We start from the raw sequence: 16,835 nt of genomic DNA on the forward strand, positions 1-16,835 counted from the left end.
CCTGTCACTCTCAGCAGTCCACTCTCCTCCTTTGCTTCCCGGGTACTGTTTCCTTAGGAACCCAGATGGTGGTCCCCTTGGTTCCGGCCCAGACACTCTGCGGGGGTCCTTCTCCCTACACTGGGAGGGACAGAGACCCTGATTCCAGCGATGTTTAACTTAGTTTATCGGGTAAAGCAGTTGTTATAGAATCATAGTTTCCTTTGCTGCAGATCTAGCAGAGCTCTGAATGCTTAACCCTGTATAACCCGGCCCACACCACTGATTGGAAGCTTTCTGGTGGGTGAGGACGTGGTTGGACTAGGAGGCAGGAGACACCTAGTCCTGTAGTGATAATCTTCTGTTGATAAAACATTTCTTGTATTGAAACTACAAAACACAGCCCAGCAAGTGACACATCCCTGGAATCAGGTTCTCACCCCCTAAATCATGCTGCTTTCAGATTACACAGCAAAAACTTGCTGACAGATTCCCTTTAAAGCAAATCGCAAATCAGGAAGGATACCATTAATTAATAGATGTAAAGCATCTATTGTTATCCTATGCTCTCACAATTAAATGCCCAACTTAGCAGGATACACGTAGTTTAGCCATATTGGTCTGGAGATCGTGCTGGGACTTCTTGCTGAGATAGAGGATGAAAGAGCCGACTTGTTTAGGAACTGGACACAAAGTTGTTCTCAGCAATCATTTGGCATAAAATCCATAGGAATCACTCAAAATATGTCAAGATTGTGTCCAAAGAATCATAACTAGCATCAGGACATGCTGCTCTACATCGTGATCTGAAAAAGGTTGTTCAAGACTTTTTTTTAACCTATAACCCGTATGCGCACATGATACGTATTTGCTGTAGACATTTCAGCACCAGAATCCTGTCTCTTGGCAGGAAAAACACAGCATAAAGTATGTTGTTTTTTTTTGTTCATGTGGCTTTGATGTCTTTTTTTCCATTCGTTTGAATAGGTGAAAATCACTTAAAGAATTGACATGTTGCAGATCTGAAACCACTTCAAATCTGCAAGGAAAAAAGCTGCATGTGCATGAGATTTCAGAAATCTCATTCACTTTTCTGGTACTGTAAACCACTGAACTTTTTTCACGTCAAAAATGGGCAGAATAAAAAGCGTCAAAAAACACAACGTGTGAACAAGCCCTAACACTACTTGTAGATCCAAGAAAAATATTCCTGTGCTTTTCGCATAACTCCAAACTTGATGGAGGATCGCACAGCCGCTAACACAAATAAAAGCTGCTCCACCTGCCAACAGATAAAAGGCCACACTCACTTGTTCTCATCCGGGTCGGTGGCCAGCGGAACCTTTTCTTGGCTTTTTCCACTTGTGCTGCTGGCCGGGCTGCTCTCCGACATGGGTCCAACATGGCTTATACTGGAATAATGGGTTAAGGACACAACATATTACAACAGATTGTATATAGGAATTTGGACTTTCCCATCTAAACCTCATTCACACACGGGATGATAAAGGATGACAAGCACTGCCCCGAAGAGAGGACACTGTCATTTAAACTATTGTTTAGTCAAATCGACCAACTCATGGCCACCATACGTAGCACGTAAATTACCAGAGCCATGCGAGGGTTCAGTTTATGAGGTTTTCAATGACATACAGTCACCACACAAGCATACTGAAGTGTCCTACTAAATACCTCCATGAGGTTGCCACTCGTTTTCAGTGCCCCCATTATTTGCCTCCATAACTAGACTAGTGAGAGGGCTTTCCAAACGAGACCAATATCCTAAATGTACAATTAAACAACTTTCTTGTATTTGGTCCGAGTGTAATTGGACAAAACATTGGATCGCACTCGGACCAATACTATTCTATGGGGCCGCGCACATGTCAGATTGTTTCCTTGGACAGAGCCGGTCAAATGAAATAAAAAAATCGCAGGAGGTCTAATTTGCATCTGATATTCATATTACACGCAGCCATGCAAGTCAATGAATGCGTGGAAACCATCAGTCTGCACATAGATGTTATCTGGGTGCGGTCCGATTTTTACGGGCTGACACAATGGAGAAGATGGAGATTTTTTTTTCCTTCTTCTCTTCATTGGAAAATTGGATCACACTATGAGCAAACTCAGATCAGAGTGTGATTTACATAATCGGCCCGATTCTTTCGGATAAGAGAATCTACAGTCGTGTGACCCTCGCCCTAGAGTTAGCAGCAGGATGGGAGGAGAGTTTGATGCTGAGAATTTGGGAGGAAACCAGAGAACCCGAAAGAAACCCAGGCAAACACGGGGAGAACATACAAACTCCTTGCAGATGTTGTCCTTGGTGGGATTTGAACCCAGGACCACAGCACTGCAAGGCTGCAGTGCTAACCACTGAGCCACCATGCTTATCAGCTCTCCTCCTTTCCTAGCACTCTCAGCTCTGCTGTACTGCCCCTCCCCACACTGAGATGAGAGGTCAAAATATCAGTATCACACTTATGTCTGTTGTGTTCAACTTGTACTAGTTCTGTAGTAAGATCAGAGAAAGGTGTCATTCCATCTCACAAAGTAGCCCCGAACAAGCAGGTCATTCCTGTGCGATACAATGACAGCCTGGAACTCACTGCAGACCGATTACAATTTGCTTGAGCACAGCAGACATTAATGTGATTACTGACACACTCCATAATCAGGAGAGCTGATAAAAGGGGTTTGTAAAGTGACTCAGCTAAACTCAGCTGTACTACCCCTCCCCCAATACTGACTCATGCAGGAGGTTACACCAGGAGATCAGAGCTGTCTGTCATTATACCTCTGGTGATGGTGTGATCTTTCCATTGCATGTTGCTGCCTGCTTATAATTGGTTACAATCCTACATGGAGAAAAGCACGCTCCCCCTATAATAACTGTCTGATAACACCGTCTTAGACTTAAATAAATGAACAGATCCCACTGACTTCACTGAGTTCGAGCAACTTTAGTCAACTACTAGGGAGGGCATTTTATTTTCCTAAAGGACCATATGTGGCGGTGGGCAAAAAAAAAAAAAATCGACAAAACTATTTTTTAATTTTTGTCACGACATCACCGCTTCAGCCAGAGATGAGAAGCTGGAGCAGGGTAACTGAATGGCTTTTCTTGTTATTTATATAATCCACTGGTGATAAAAAAAAAAAATATTAGTGGAAAACCCTTTTAGAGTGCAGCATAGGTATTTTCAAGTTTCAAGTTCAGGTTTTGGGCTTTTAATGGCCTTTGCTGGGTTAAAACAATAAAATGGATATTACTGACTCAGCACGGGTCCAACACTGCCACTGCTTAGTTTACCGGCTGCACGGTGACGTCCTGACTACAGCACATATCATCTATTCCAACAATCATTCAGCAGCTCATGCTGTCTACATGGGCGCAGCTACAGAGCTCAGTGATTGGCTGCAGCGTGAGCTATAGTCAGAGGTAGAGCAACATCCCAATTCTATTATGGCCATTACATACCAGAAATGTGTAATCAGAAAATGTCCTTAAGTAAAAAATAAACTATATATCTTTTGGGCCCATTTGGGAATTTGGAACCTTGTGTTCCTCATGGCTCCTGTGACATAAACAGTGTCACATGATAGTCGCTGTCACTGTCAGGGGACACAACGCCCAGAGTGGCCAAATAACGCCGGTCAGGGACAGCCAAAGGCACTTTGCCCACATCTTGTCTACTAAGTATGGGAGCCCATACTGTATCTGAATTTTAGGTATAACTTCCTTTCCTCTCTTTTAATTCTCATATACATGGTGAGGGCAGGATAATGAAATAATAAAAACACAGTGACTATTGGAGGCCAGTAATGGAGTCTCCATATCTTCTTAATCCGATTATCAGCTTATTGCTTGAAAAAATATCATACTTTACTGTTGGATGAAATAAAAGACACGAGAGAGTCATTATCTTTTATTAAAAAGACCATTAGGGACGTAACATTCTGCATATTTATTAGCCGCATTAAAACCTAATATCCGGTAATGTCGGATGTTTTATCTTCCAACAATAAAAGCCAAGTTCATTTTTATCTTCCTGCAAATTGGTCTTCAAACAACAATGAACATTGCTATCGCCACGAATCTAAAGTTTCTTCTCAGCTAAGGAGGTCTATCTAATTGTACAACCGTTATCTCTATGTCCTAAAGAAGCCTAAGGAATTTAATAGAAGGAATTTACCGGACTCAAGCCACCCCCGCTGCGGACCAGTGATGAACATTACGACAAGATGAAACTTTACCTTTGGTGACCAAAACCATCTATAACATGATTATCCATTCATTGGAGAGAACACAAGTATTTCGGAGTACGCCATATTATTATAGCACACTTTGGCGACACACAGAATGTTTATGGCTTCAGAATTCAGACCCATGGGAATGCAGCTGGTGGGGCCGCAGAGGTAACATGAGAAGACACTACTATTACAAATGACACAAGTTGGGTAAGGGCCTCTGGAATAGTTGTTGTAATGGAGCCCAGGAACATCAGGCTTTGCCTCTAAGGACGAGACAACTTTGCCATGCTCATGAGTCTGATGGTATGCTCATACCGGGAAGTGGATGGCCTACAGATTTTCGTTTGGATTTTTGGGGTGTAATACAGTGGAAGCAAAGTGATGAAATTTTACCAAATTCTCCTAATGGAGCCAATTTTACCCAGTATGAACATACCCTTAAAGGGAAGCTGTCAGGATATTCTAGCCACCTCAACCAGACAAAACGAGTCGTGAATGAGGAAGAGTCATCAAGGTGGTTCCTTGTCAACTTGTCATTGCTTCACTGTTAGGTCTCTTATTATATGAGTATAGGGAAAAACAGGAAAATCAGTCCAAAGTGGGTGGAAGAAGCCAGAAGGGAGCTGCCTCCATGACTTTTCTTCCCTGTTCCTGACACTCGATGCCAATGATTTTCAGATAAAGGCCACGTTCACACGTTCAGTATTTGGTCAGTTTTTTACACCAGCATTTGTAAACCAAAACCAGGAGTGGGTGATAAATACAGAAGTGTTTCTATTATACTTTTCCTCTGATTGCTCCACTCCTGGTTTTGTCTTACAAATACTGATGTAAAATACTGACCAAATACTGAATGTGTGAACGTGGCCTAAGGGCTCGTGCCCATGACCACATTATTGGTCCAAGTGCAAACCAACAAAACATTGGATCACCTACGGACCAATATTAGTCTGGGGTTGTGAACATGCTCAATTTTTTTCTTCGAACAGAGGACCGATAATCGCAGCATGTCCGAGCTTGATCTTATATTCAGATCACACTCCACCATGGAAGTGAATGACTCCATGGAAAACATCAGACTGTACTAGGATGATATCGGACTGACACAATGGAGAAGATAGAAAATATGTTTTCTCCATCTTCTCAACTGGGAGAATCAGATCACATTCTGAATCTGATCAGAATCTGATCTAAACATAATTTGCATAATTGATCTAATTATCTCGGATGGCAAAAAATACTCTAGTCTGTAACTAACCTAAAACATATCTGTGTGTGCTGAGGAAGCCTCACCCTAACTCATACTAACCGAATTTCCACATAGGTTGCCCATAAAGTTGATTTACTTCTTACATGAAACGCCATGAGGTCCTCCTTGTGTAGCACCAAGGTCACATCAACCACATCAGCTTTCATATGTGCAATCATAACATCGAGGTCCGATTATCCAGAGCAGATGCTTCGCACTCACATTGGAGTATCAGAGATGAAGTCTCACCTGACGTTACATGACGCGGCCTCTTTAGATTGCTTGCGGAACCAGCCATGCTGGGCCTTTCTGCATTCACTGCCAGTAATCAAGCCATCATTATCCTGGTCCAGAGTCAGAAACGTGGCACGAGCTCGCTCCCGCTCCTTCTCTGATAAAAGCCTCAGCAGCGAATTCTTTTCAAGAGAAATAACAGAAAACACATCACATATAAGCATAGAATAAAAGGGACGATTATCGTGATAAATGGTGGCAAGATGGTTGTGAAGGTCGCATTAGACCACTGGCTTTAGGTCATTGAACTTGGTCACAATGAGTTTTTTCTGGTCTTATTTGGATACTCCAGCATTGGCATAGAGTTATCAGAATATTATCAGGCTGTAGGTCAGTCATTAGTATTTTACTTCTTTTTCCTAATAAAATCACACCGGCAAAGTGAGGGAGCCAACCGTTAGGATCAGATAATGCATTGGCCAATGGACCTTTTTGAGCTTTTTATCCGGCCTGATGAAGGCTGTGGTTCACAGCAGAAACGCATTTTGATTAAAGGACATCATTTTTTTTCCACCAAAAGTCTTCTTTGGCAAGTAAGTTAGCAAGACGGGGAGAACACCATGGTTAAATCCCTCTTTAACGAGCCATAAAATTTAACTTTTAAAGCTTAAATCGAAACGCATACGAGGAATTGATAAAATAATGTCTTTAATCTGCCTACAGTTTATTGACTTTAAGGATATGTACCTATATTTATTTGACGGATGGCACCCCAGGGTGTCATTAATAACTAGCAGAGCAGGGCATACAATTTAAAGCACACATCCTCCCAACATGTTTCACCGCATGTACATCTTCATCAGGGGATCAGACAATAACATGAATCATTATTTTATCAATACCCCATATGAATTTTAGATTTTGCATTAAAAGTTAACTTTTATGGCTTGTTAGAAAGGGATTTAAACATGGGGTTCTCCCCTTATTGCTAATTCAAAAATATATCCTACCCAAGTCATTCCATTTCTTCCCCTTGCTCTGTTTTGTTATATTGGCAGCCTTTTAACTGATCCTACCAAAAAAATTCACTTCCTCACCTAGTCAAATCTCATTGGAAACCTGTGACTTCAGAAAAGAGCAACCAGAATGGTGACCGGTCTGCAAACCCTGTCTTATGAGGAACGGTTGCAGGATTTGGGATTGTTTAGTTTGCAAAAGAGAAGACTGAGAGGAGACTTAATAGCTGTCTACAAATATCTAAAGGGCTGTCACATTGTAGAAGGATCAACTTTATTCTCATTTGCACAAGGAAAGACTAGAAGCAATGGGATGAAACTGAATGGGAGGAGACACAGATTAGATATTAGAAAAAACTTTTTGACAGAGTGATCAATGAGTGGAACAAGCTGCCACTAGAAGTGGTGAGTTCTCCTTCAATGGAAGTCTTCAAACAGAGGCTGGACAGACATCTGACTGGGATGATTTAGCGAATCCTGCTTTGAGCAGGGGGTTGGACCAGATGGCCCAGGAGGTCCCTTCCAACTCTACGATTCTATGATTCTATGACAGGAGGATACCGTTCCTGAACCGAGCAGTTTGCAGCTGAATGGTTCCATAGATACCCACAGGCTCTATATGGAGTTGTGCCCAATCGTCCAAGATCACACAGTGAGCAGATTGCTATTTAATCTGCACCTTTCCTGTTTTTTTTTCTTCCAAATACTACACTTAGAAAGCACCCCTTGTCTTTCCCTCTTTTCTCTCTTTCGTGGGTCCTGTTTATTAAAAGGAATCTATCATCAGGTTTTTGCAACCTCATCTGTGAGCAGCATGATGTAGGGGCAGAGACCCCAATTACAGCAATGTGTGTTAGTTTACTGGTTGCAGGAGTTGTAATAAAATCACAGTATTCTCTGCTGCAGATCTAGCAGTTCTCTGAATGCTGAGCTCTGTATAACCCCGCCTCTCATATCACTTATTGACAGCTTTCTGTGTACACTGTGCATAGGCAGCAAGCTGTTAATCAGTGGGGGGGATTGCGGTTATACAGAGCAGCAGGACCAGGAGGTGTCTTGTGCAGGACCAGGAGGCACGAGACACCTACTCCTGTAGTGATAATCTCCTATGATAAAACACTGATTTTATTGAAACCGCAACACACAGCCTAGTAAGTGACACTTCACTGGAATCAGGGTCTCTGTCCCTACATCATGCTGCTCTCAGATTGCAAAGCAAAAACTTACTGGTAGATATCCTTTAATAAAATTACATGAAACCAATTTTATTGGCAGCAAGGGCAACCATTCAGATGAGTGGTCATCCATAAAATCCACCAGGTATGTTGTGGGGGACATCATACTGAATGGGGGGGTGTGCAGCCATCATACTGAGTCAGGGTGCTGTGGGGCTTCATACTGAATGGGAGGCTGCCATTGGGTGCCGTCACGATGAATGGGGGGGGGCTGGCGTTCAGGGCCATCATACTGAGTGGGGGGCTGCCATTGTGTGCCATCACAATAAATGGGGGGCTGGCATTGGGGGCCATCATACTGAGTAGGGGGCTGCCATTGTGTGCCATCACAATGAATGGGGGGCTGGCATTGGGGGCCATCATACTGAGTAGGGGGCTGCCATTGTGTGCCATCACGCTGAATGGGGTGCTGGCAATTAGGGCCAAAGGGGGAGAAAAATTGAAGATATAAGTCAATGACATCAAAATGTCTTGTGTGGGAATAGCGCGGACCGAGCTCACTAGATGACGAGCACCCGGCTATAAACCTGTAGTCCAATATTTTTAGAGCTTGCCTTCATACGGCAATTAATATGGCAGATCAATCCGTAGAATATAGTACCAGAAATTCACAGCACATAAATTCATATTGCTCAGTATCAAAAGCATGCCAGTCTAAAAAAAATCACAGCATTTGATATATCTAAGTAGATTGAAGCTTGGTTTTTAATAGCTATGTGGAAGTTTTTGTTTTAAAATTTGAGAGGTTGTCCAGTAAAAAGAAATGCACAGGATAGGAGATACCTTACTGATCAGTGGAGATCTGACTGCTGGGACCTTCACCAATCGGCAGAATGGGGAACCATGGAGCGGCCATCATAGGGGTTATCAGGGATTCTGCTGATTTTTTCATATGGAACTAAGAACTTCCCAGCAGGTACAGTGGTTGGTAATTATCTGCCTGTTCTGCCCGACAATGATCTGTTCCGTCTCAGACTGGTTAATGAGAGACATTTAAAGGGAAGGTGGAAGTGTCATAGAGGAACTTACTAGCTCATTCTCCAGAAATCAATGAACCCCATTAAAGATGCAGTATATTTTTGCAATCTTATATTTTCCTCTTCATCTTACAGGCACCATTTTTTTTGTAATCTTTCCGCTGACACAGCCATGTGAGGGCTTTTTTTCTGGACCAGTTCTAGTTGAATGACACCGTCTACTTTACCATATGATACTCAAGATTGGAAAATAAATCCAAATGATGTGAAATGGGGGGAAAAAAAGCAATTTCACCTTTGTCCTTCACAGGAATATCAGCATGGAAGCAACGGCTCCGGCTGCATTGACAACTCATAGGCACGCCACCATCGGGTAACTGGGAGAAGTAGTCACCCAAAGAAATGGAATGTACTACCGGGATCATGCCACTTAAACGCTGAGGTCATAGATCGAGTGTGGCATTTAAGTGGTTGAATCGCCCGATTGCTGCTGTCAGAGACAGCCAGCAACTTCTCTTCACGGAGCGGGCTCAGTTTCTACTCTATATACCCACACCCATGTAACAGTACATCATGGAGCTGGAAGGAGTTAAAAATGCTAGTACCTACTGCTAAATCCCATTCCTAGATAATATTAGGTGTAATGTAGCCAAATATGTTCTATGTAATCTGCAGTTTTCCTATATTTTCTTTTAGATAGTCAATACAGTTAACAAGCAAATATACAGTGGGGCAAAAAAGTATTTAGTCAGTCAGCAATAGTGCAAGTTCCACCACTTAAAAAGATGAGAGGCGTCTGTAATTTACATCATAGGTAGACCTCAACTATGGGAGACAAACTGAGAAAAAAAGTATTTGGTCAGAAACAAGCAATCAAGATTTCTGGCTCTCACAGACCTGTAACTTCATCTTTAAGAGTCTCCTCTTTCCTCCACTCATTACCTGTAGTAATGGCACCTGTTTAAACTTGTTATCAGTATAAAAAGACACCTGTGCACACCCTCAAACAGTCTGACTCCAAACTCCACTATGGTGAAGACCAAAGAGCTGTCAAAGGACACCAGAAACAAAATTGTAGCCCTGCACCAGGCTGGGAAGACTGAATCTGCAATAGCCAACCAGCTTGGAGTGAAGAAATCAACTGTGGGAGCAATAATTAGAAAATGGAAGACATACAAGACCACTGATAATCTCCCTCGATCTGGTGCTCCACGCAAAATCCCACCCCGTGGGGTCAGAATGATCACAAGAACGGTGAGCAAAAATCCCAGAACCACGCGGGGGGACCTAGTGAATGAACTGCAGAGAGCTGGGACCAATGTAACAAGGCCTACCATAAGTAACACACTACGCCACCATGGACTTAGATCCTGCAGTGCCAGACGTGTCCCACTGCTTAAGCCTGTACATGTCCGGGCCCGTCTGAAGTTTGCTAGAGAGCATTTGGATGATCCAGAGGAGTTTTGGGAGAATGTCCTATGGTCTGATGAAACCAAACTGGAACTGTTTGGTAGAAACACAACTTGTCGTGTTTGGAGGAAAAAGAATACTGAGTTGCATCCATCAAACACCATACCTACTGTAAAGCATGGTGGTGGAAACATCATGCTTTGGGGCTGTTTCTCTGCAAAGGAGCCAGGACGACTGATCCGGGTACATGAAAGAATGAATGGGGCCATGTATCGTGAGATTTTGAGTGAAAACCTCCTTCCATCAGCAAGGGCATTGAAGATGAAACGTGGCTGCGTCTTTCAACATGACAATGATCCAAAGCACACCGCCAGGGCAACGAAGGAGTGGCTTCGTAAGAAGCATTTCAAGGTCCTGGAGTGGCCTAGCCAGTCTCCAGATCTCAACCCTATAGAAAACCTTTGGAGGGAGTTGAAAGTCCGTGTTGCCAAGCGAAAAGCCAAAAACATCACTGCTCTAGAGGAGATCTGCATGGAGGAATGGGCCAACATACCAACAACAGTGTGTGGCAACCTTGTGAAGACTTACAGAAAACGTTTGACCTCTGTCATTGCCAACAAAGGATATATCACAAAGTATTGAGATGAAATTTTGTTTCTGACCAAATACTTATTTTCCACCATAATATGCAAATAAAATGAAAAAAAAACAGACAATGTGATTTTCTGGATTTTTTTTACTCAGTTTGTCTCCCATAGTTGAGGTCTACCTATGATGTAAATTACAGACGCCTCTCATCTTTTTAAGTGGTGGAACTTGCACTATTGCTGACTGACTAAATACTTTTTTGCCCCACTGTACTTGGTAATTGATTTTTCGATTGAATTGCTTGCAGATTGGTGGAGGTCCAGGCCCAGACATCTCCACTGATTGTGCACTGGACTCCAGAGAAGTGTGCAGCCAAAAGAAGCCAACAGCCCGGAAGCTGAAACCTACGCTTTCTATTCAATCGATGCTCCGGGCAGTGCACATACTCGGACAAGAGCTGTGAGTGGACTCATACAGGAGATGTGCGCACACTCAGACAGGAGCTGTGAGTGCACTCGAACAGGAGCTGTGCATGCACTCGGACAGGAGCTGTGCGCGCACTCGGACAGGAGCTGTGCGCGCACTCGGACAGGAACTGTACGCGCACTCGGACAGGAGCTGTACGGGCACTCAGACAGGAGCTGTACGGGCACTCAGACAGGATCTGTACGGGCACTCAGACAGGAGCTGTACGGGCACTCAGACAGGAGCTGTACGGGCACTCAGACATGAGCTGTGCGCGCACTCAGGCATGAGCTGTGCGCGCACTCAGGCTTGAGCTGTGCGCACACTCAGATAGGAGCTGTGCGCGTACTCGGACAGGACCTTTGGACACCCTCAGACAGGTGTGCGCACACTCAGACAGGAGGTGTGCGCACACTCAGACAGGAGATGTGCGGGCACTCACACAGGAGCTGTGCACGCACTCACACAGGAGCTGTGCACGCACGCACACAGGAGCTGTGCACTCACTCACACAGGAGCTGTGCATGCACTCGGACAGGACCTGTGCACGCATTCGGACAGGACCTGTGCGCGCACTAAAACAGGAGATATGCGTACAATAAAAAAGATGTGCACACACTCAGGTAGGAGCTGTGCGCGCCCTTGGACAGGAGCTGGTGCGTGCACTCAGCCAGGAGATGTGCGCACACTGAGATAAGAGCTGTGCGCGCACTTGGACAGGAGCTGTGGGTAAATGTCTCCAGAGCTTCAGGCCTCTCCCGGACCCCCACCAATCTGCAGGCAATTCAAGTTACTGCTTAATAGGACATATCAATAACAAAGTTTAGTTACACTTAAAAAAAAACATAAATGGTACAGTTATTTTTAATTTTAAGAAGTATGGGTCATTTTAAAACTGTGTTTCTTTCTATTAATTTAGCAGAAGGTTAAAAAAAACATAAACAAGAAAATAAATGGCGCAATCCAATCTGCCCTAAATGGTGGCAATCAAACATGATTAACATTTCAACATCGGAGCGGCCTGTGGGCAGGTCTTTCCTTGGTGTCTCTGGCTTAGAGTAGGAAGATAAGACTCGGGCTACAGTCCTGCCCCAGAGCACGGATATCTCATTAACTGAAAACTTCTAAGACTGATTACACAAGAACCACTAGATGGAGTTCTTCACCCCAGGCATCATTTCAATCAGTATAACAGCGCCAACCAGACAGTGTCTGTAGTTAATTGAGCAAAATCCTGCTGACAGGTTAACTTTAAGTAATTTTTGAATATCCTGTGGAACAAAATGAAGAGGATTTTTATCATTTGTAGGCAAAAGTGCAAAAAACCAACCGACCTGTGAGCGCAGTTTCTGCAGTAGACAGACAGACTCATGAGAAAGGAAATCAATCCATTCAATCTGCCCCTTCTTCTCGGGATCCATGGAGGAGAACTGTAGACTGGCTTGTTCCTCCAGCTCATCACTCAACTGCTTCTCCTGCATTCGCCGGTTCACCAGATGCTTGTAATGGAGGAAGTCATCCAGGTTCAGGGTACACTCTGAGTAGAAAAGTGGTCATCAGAAGAGAGCTCCATTAGTCTACATCTTCTAAAGAGACACTATTTACAGATGAAATGCTTTCTAACACTCTAATGCCCAAGTCATTTTTCTTGTTATGCCTGTTTCACTCTTCCGTTTTTTGGCACCAGTCAAAATCTGCCGTTTTGACGGAATGATGGATCCATCGAAATTAGTAAAAAACGGATGCAAACGTATGGAACTGATCCGTTTTTTTCGACTTATCCGTCTAGTGGATCCGCCAAAAAAACGGATCCGTTTAATCAGTTGCATCCGTTTTTTCCTAATTTTGACGGATCCGTCATTCTGCAGATATCGAAATGTAAAGGAGCATGATGAGAGAAAGAGAGAGAGATTTAGTGCCAGAAAGGCTTTTGGGGTTAAATTAAAGGAACCGTAATGAAAAAAACGGAATCTGATGACGGATCCGTTTTTTTGACGGACACCAACGGATCCGCCACCCATAGGTGTCCATTCTAGCTGACAACGGACGGCAACATATCCGTCACTGTCGGCTGACGGACAGGTATTTTCTGACGGATCCGTTGTACGATGGCCGAAACGGAAGGGCATCTGTCACAATCTGTCACTAATACAAGTCTATGGGTAAAAAACGGATCCGCCAGGCAAATCCGTCTGATCCGTTTTTTTCCCCCAAATGGCGGATTTTGACTGATGCCAAAAAACGGAAGTGTGAAACAGGCCTTAGTCCTTCTTCCATTACATCAGAATAACTAATCTTTAAGACTTTGTAGCCATGATGAAGAAAATTAACTAAATTACATTATTGTTTTAGTTTGGAGGAATGCATAAAAAAGCAATTTTGACAACAATTTTTCTATTTTTTTTTGTATGGCTCTCATCAGTGAAAATTGATAGGGCACAACTTTATGGTACAGGTCAAGATGGGTGGTGGTATAATTGCTGGTGGTGGCTGTTAATCACAACTATCCTCTACATTTCAATGCTGAAAAATTACTGTTGACAAATACAGGGGTTGGACAAAATAATGGAAACACCTAATGTTTAGGCATCATAATCTTCGAACATGTTAGAAAAATGCAAACTGTGACATATGGTAATGTTTTGGAGTTGATTATTTGTGTTATGTGATATGTGTATGTAAATTAACTGTTTGTTTTGCAGAATTGGAAGAACGTTGATGAAAACCTGATACCGATGGCAGGCCTCTCGGATTTTCAAAGAGGCCAAATTGTTGGTGCTCGTATGGCAGGCGCTAGTGTAACAGAAAGTCGATATCTTGATGCAAGAAGTTGTTAAACAAGAGTCGTCATGATAATGATTGGTTACTAATGGAATCACATGATCCATAAAAGGGTCGTGCAACAAAACTTTAACCAATGTTCTAACAAATGAACCCTTACTCTCTGCTCAAAATCCTTAATTGCTGCTCCTTTAGTGATCTTCTCTTAGGCAGGAAGTCATGAGGTTTTGTTCATTGGCCACCTGACCGATGCAACCAATTGCTGGCCTCAGCGGTCAGGTGATTGAATAACAGGATGTCATCACTTCCGGTCCTGGACACTGAAAAGGTGAACATTTTTTAATTTTTTTTTATTTTAGAACACTCTCTGATTTTAAGTTTTTAAGACAGAGAACCCCTTTAATCCGGACCAATATTTTATGAATGCCGAGTCTCTAAAGCAAGTTTCGAGATTTCTTCTGGATAGTGCCACCTCTTCACTATAAAACAAGATATTTTATGAAAATAAAATCACTTTGCCAAGGTAAGTGATTATTGTGGGGTCAGAGTATCCTCAGGCTCAAGTTCTAATACAAAATAGGCCAACTAGGTCCATCAGAAGACAATTTAGTTTTGACTTGACTTTGGAGGCCAATCAATTGGATCTATTGTTAATTTGTTAAATCTCAAAAAAATCGATAAAAATCGTACTGCTAATATGCAGAGATGGGCGGACACCTGGATGTTCGGTCCGGCAGGGTTGGCAGAACAGTTACAAAAAGTTTGGGTTCGGGTACCACAACAGTACCCGAACCCGGACCCCATTCATTTGAATGGGGGGCCCGAACATCCAGTGTTTGCCACTCTGTCATGTGCATGACAGCACGGCAAACACCGCTTCTGATTGGTGGTGAAATCACCCCTGCCGGTCAGAGAGCCGCGGTTCCCACACTGTCAAAAGACAGCGTGAGCACTCAGGTGAGATTGGAGGTATAAAGTTTACCTCCGGTCACTGGTGTCAGCTGATAGGACTACTTATCCCATCCTCAGACACCTGCTGCCGCTAATAACAGTGAGAGCAGGTGCGGCGGATGGGGGTATTCATTAGCCGCTCCTGCACTGTAAATAAATAATTTAAAAAATACCGGCGTGGATTCCCTTGTAGTTTTGCTAACCAGGCAGACAAAACTCACAGCTGGGGGCTGCAACCCTCAGCTGTTAGCTTCAGCAAGGCTAGTTATCAAGAATAGAGGGGTCCCCATGCTGTTTTTTTAATTAGTTAATTAAATAAATAAAAAAACGGCGTGGGGTCCAACTACATGCCTTTTTTTTTAAGTCCCAGATATCTCCTTTAAGGATCATGCCCAGATAGCCAACAAAACCGGATTTATAGAGGAGCAGGAACAAAAGAAAAATAACTTTGGATTGAGGCGAACAGCATCATTGACACCAGGTAATTTAAAAAAAATATATACAGAAATATAAAGTATTAAATTCTCTGGTGGTCTAAAGATAGTTTAGCCTTATAATCTCAGCAAAAATGTGTGTTCACGACAGGTTCCCACTGAGCGATCAATCTTCTGTGCCAGCAGCGCTTTCTTGTTTTTATATTGGCCCACGTGTCCCCTTCCCCCTCCGTTCCTATTATTTGTCTATGTGCACGGAGCGGCAGATGTTACATAGGACTGATTGCTAATGAAATGATTGCCTCTTGTAACGAACCCAACTCGAACATGCAGCACCAGCTTTAATTAGGCAATTACAAACTGAAAAATTGTATGTGTAGCAATAAACAAATAGGAAATGTAATTATGGCTGAGAGTACTTGTGACATGTGGGTAATCAGCGCGCAGGAGACACGGAGTTAATGCTGCAGAAGCGCTGATGTAAAACTAACTCATAGACTTACCATTGGAGCATAGCTTGATTTTTGGAGCAATTTTTAGAAAACAAATATATTTCCCATAAAAAATGCTCTCCGCCATCATTTTATTTCAGGATCGTTAAAGCAAATGACAAGAAATAATCCGATCTGTTGTTTTTACAGTTATGGTGACAGATTAAAAAGGACTTGAAAAACCCACTAACTTTGTGCATTCGAAATCCAATGACGTCAATAGTTAATATTCCGATATATTGATTTGTCTGCTTATGCCAGAACTCACGATATGGAAAAATAATCTTATTCAAGGGGTTATACGGCATGAAAAATACGAGGCTACTTTCTTTTAAGAACAGCGCCACACTTGTCCACAGGTTGCATGTGGTATTGCAGGTCAGCCACGTTCACTATAAAGAGGAGCTGTCACTTGCCACAAATATGTATTTGTTTACCTGGTGTAAATGCTGCTGTTCTCCTGAATCTGGTGCTGTTATTCTTTTCTTTGTATTCCTCTTCATTCCTGAGTTATGGCCTATTCTTCACTGTATATAAATCTGGTATTTTGAAAAAAGGGGCGTGATCTCAAACACTCATGCGTGGGTGTCATCTTCAGCATCACGCCCACTTGACTAAAAAGTCTAGATTTATATCTCAGGGAAGATGAGGCCATATCTCCGCAACGGAGAGGCGCAGGAACAAAAGAAATGCATGGCCTGATCCAGAAGAACAGCGGCATTTACACCAGGTAAAAAAAATGACATATTTTTGGCAAGTGACGGGACC

At 43.0% G+C, this 16,835-nt stretch overlaps 1 protein-coding gene across 3 annotated transcripts in view; it reads right to left on the bottom strand.

Annotated features, from left to right (window-relative positions):
* PHF24 (PHD finger protein 24) overlaps positions 1–16,835 on the bottom strand; it is a 219,950-nt gene that overhangs the window by 13,594 nt on the left and 189,521 nt on the right. For all 3 annotated transcript variants that reach the window (XM_073553109.1, XM_073553111.1, XM_073553110.1), the window contains 3 exons: positions 12,745–12,947; positions 5,735–5,901; positions 1,290–1,391 (listed from right to left, as the gene is read on the bottom strand). In XM_073553109.1, coding sequence (XP_073409210.1) covers positions 1,290–1,391; positions 5,735–5,901; positions 12,745–12,947 — 472 coding nt within the window. The remainder of the gene's footprint in view (positions 1–1,289; positions 1,392–5,734; positions 5,902–12,744; positions 12,948–16,835) is intronic.

The sequence above is a fragment of the Dendrobates tinctorius genome, unplaced genomic scaffold (genome assembly GCF_039654945.1).
Source record: "Dendrobates tinctorius isolate UK_male_01 unplaced genomic scaffold, ASM3965494v1 ptg000197l, whole genome shotgun sequence".
Lineage (NCBI taxonomy): Eukaryota > Metazoa > Chordata > Amphibia > Anura > Dendrobatidae > Dendrobates > Dendrobates tinctorius.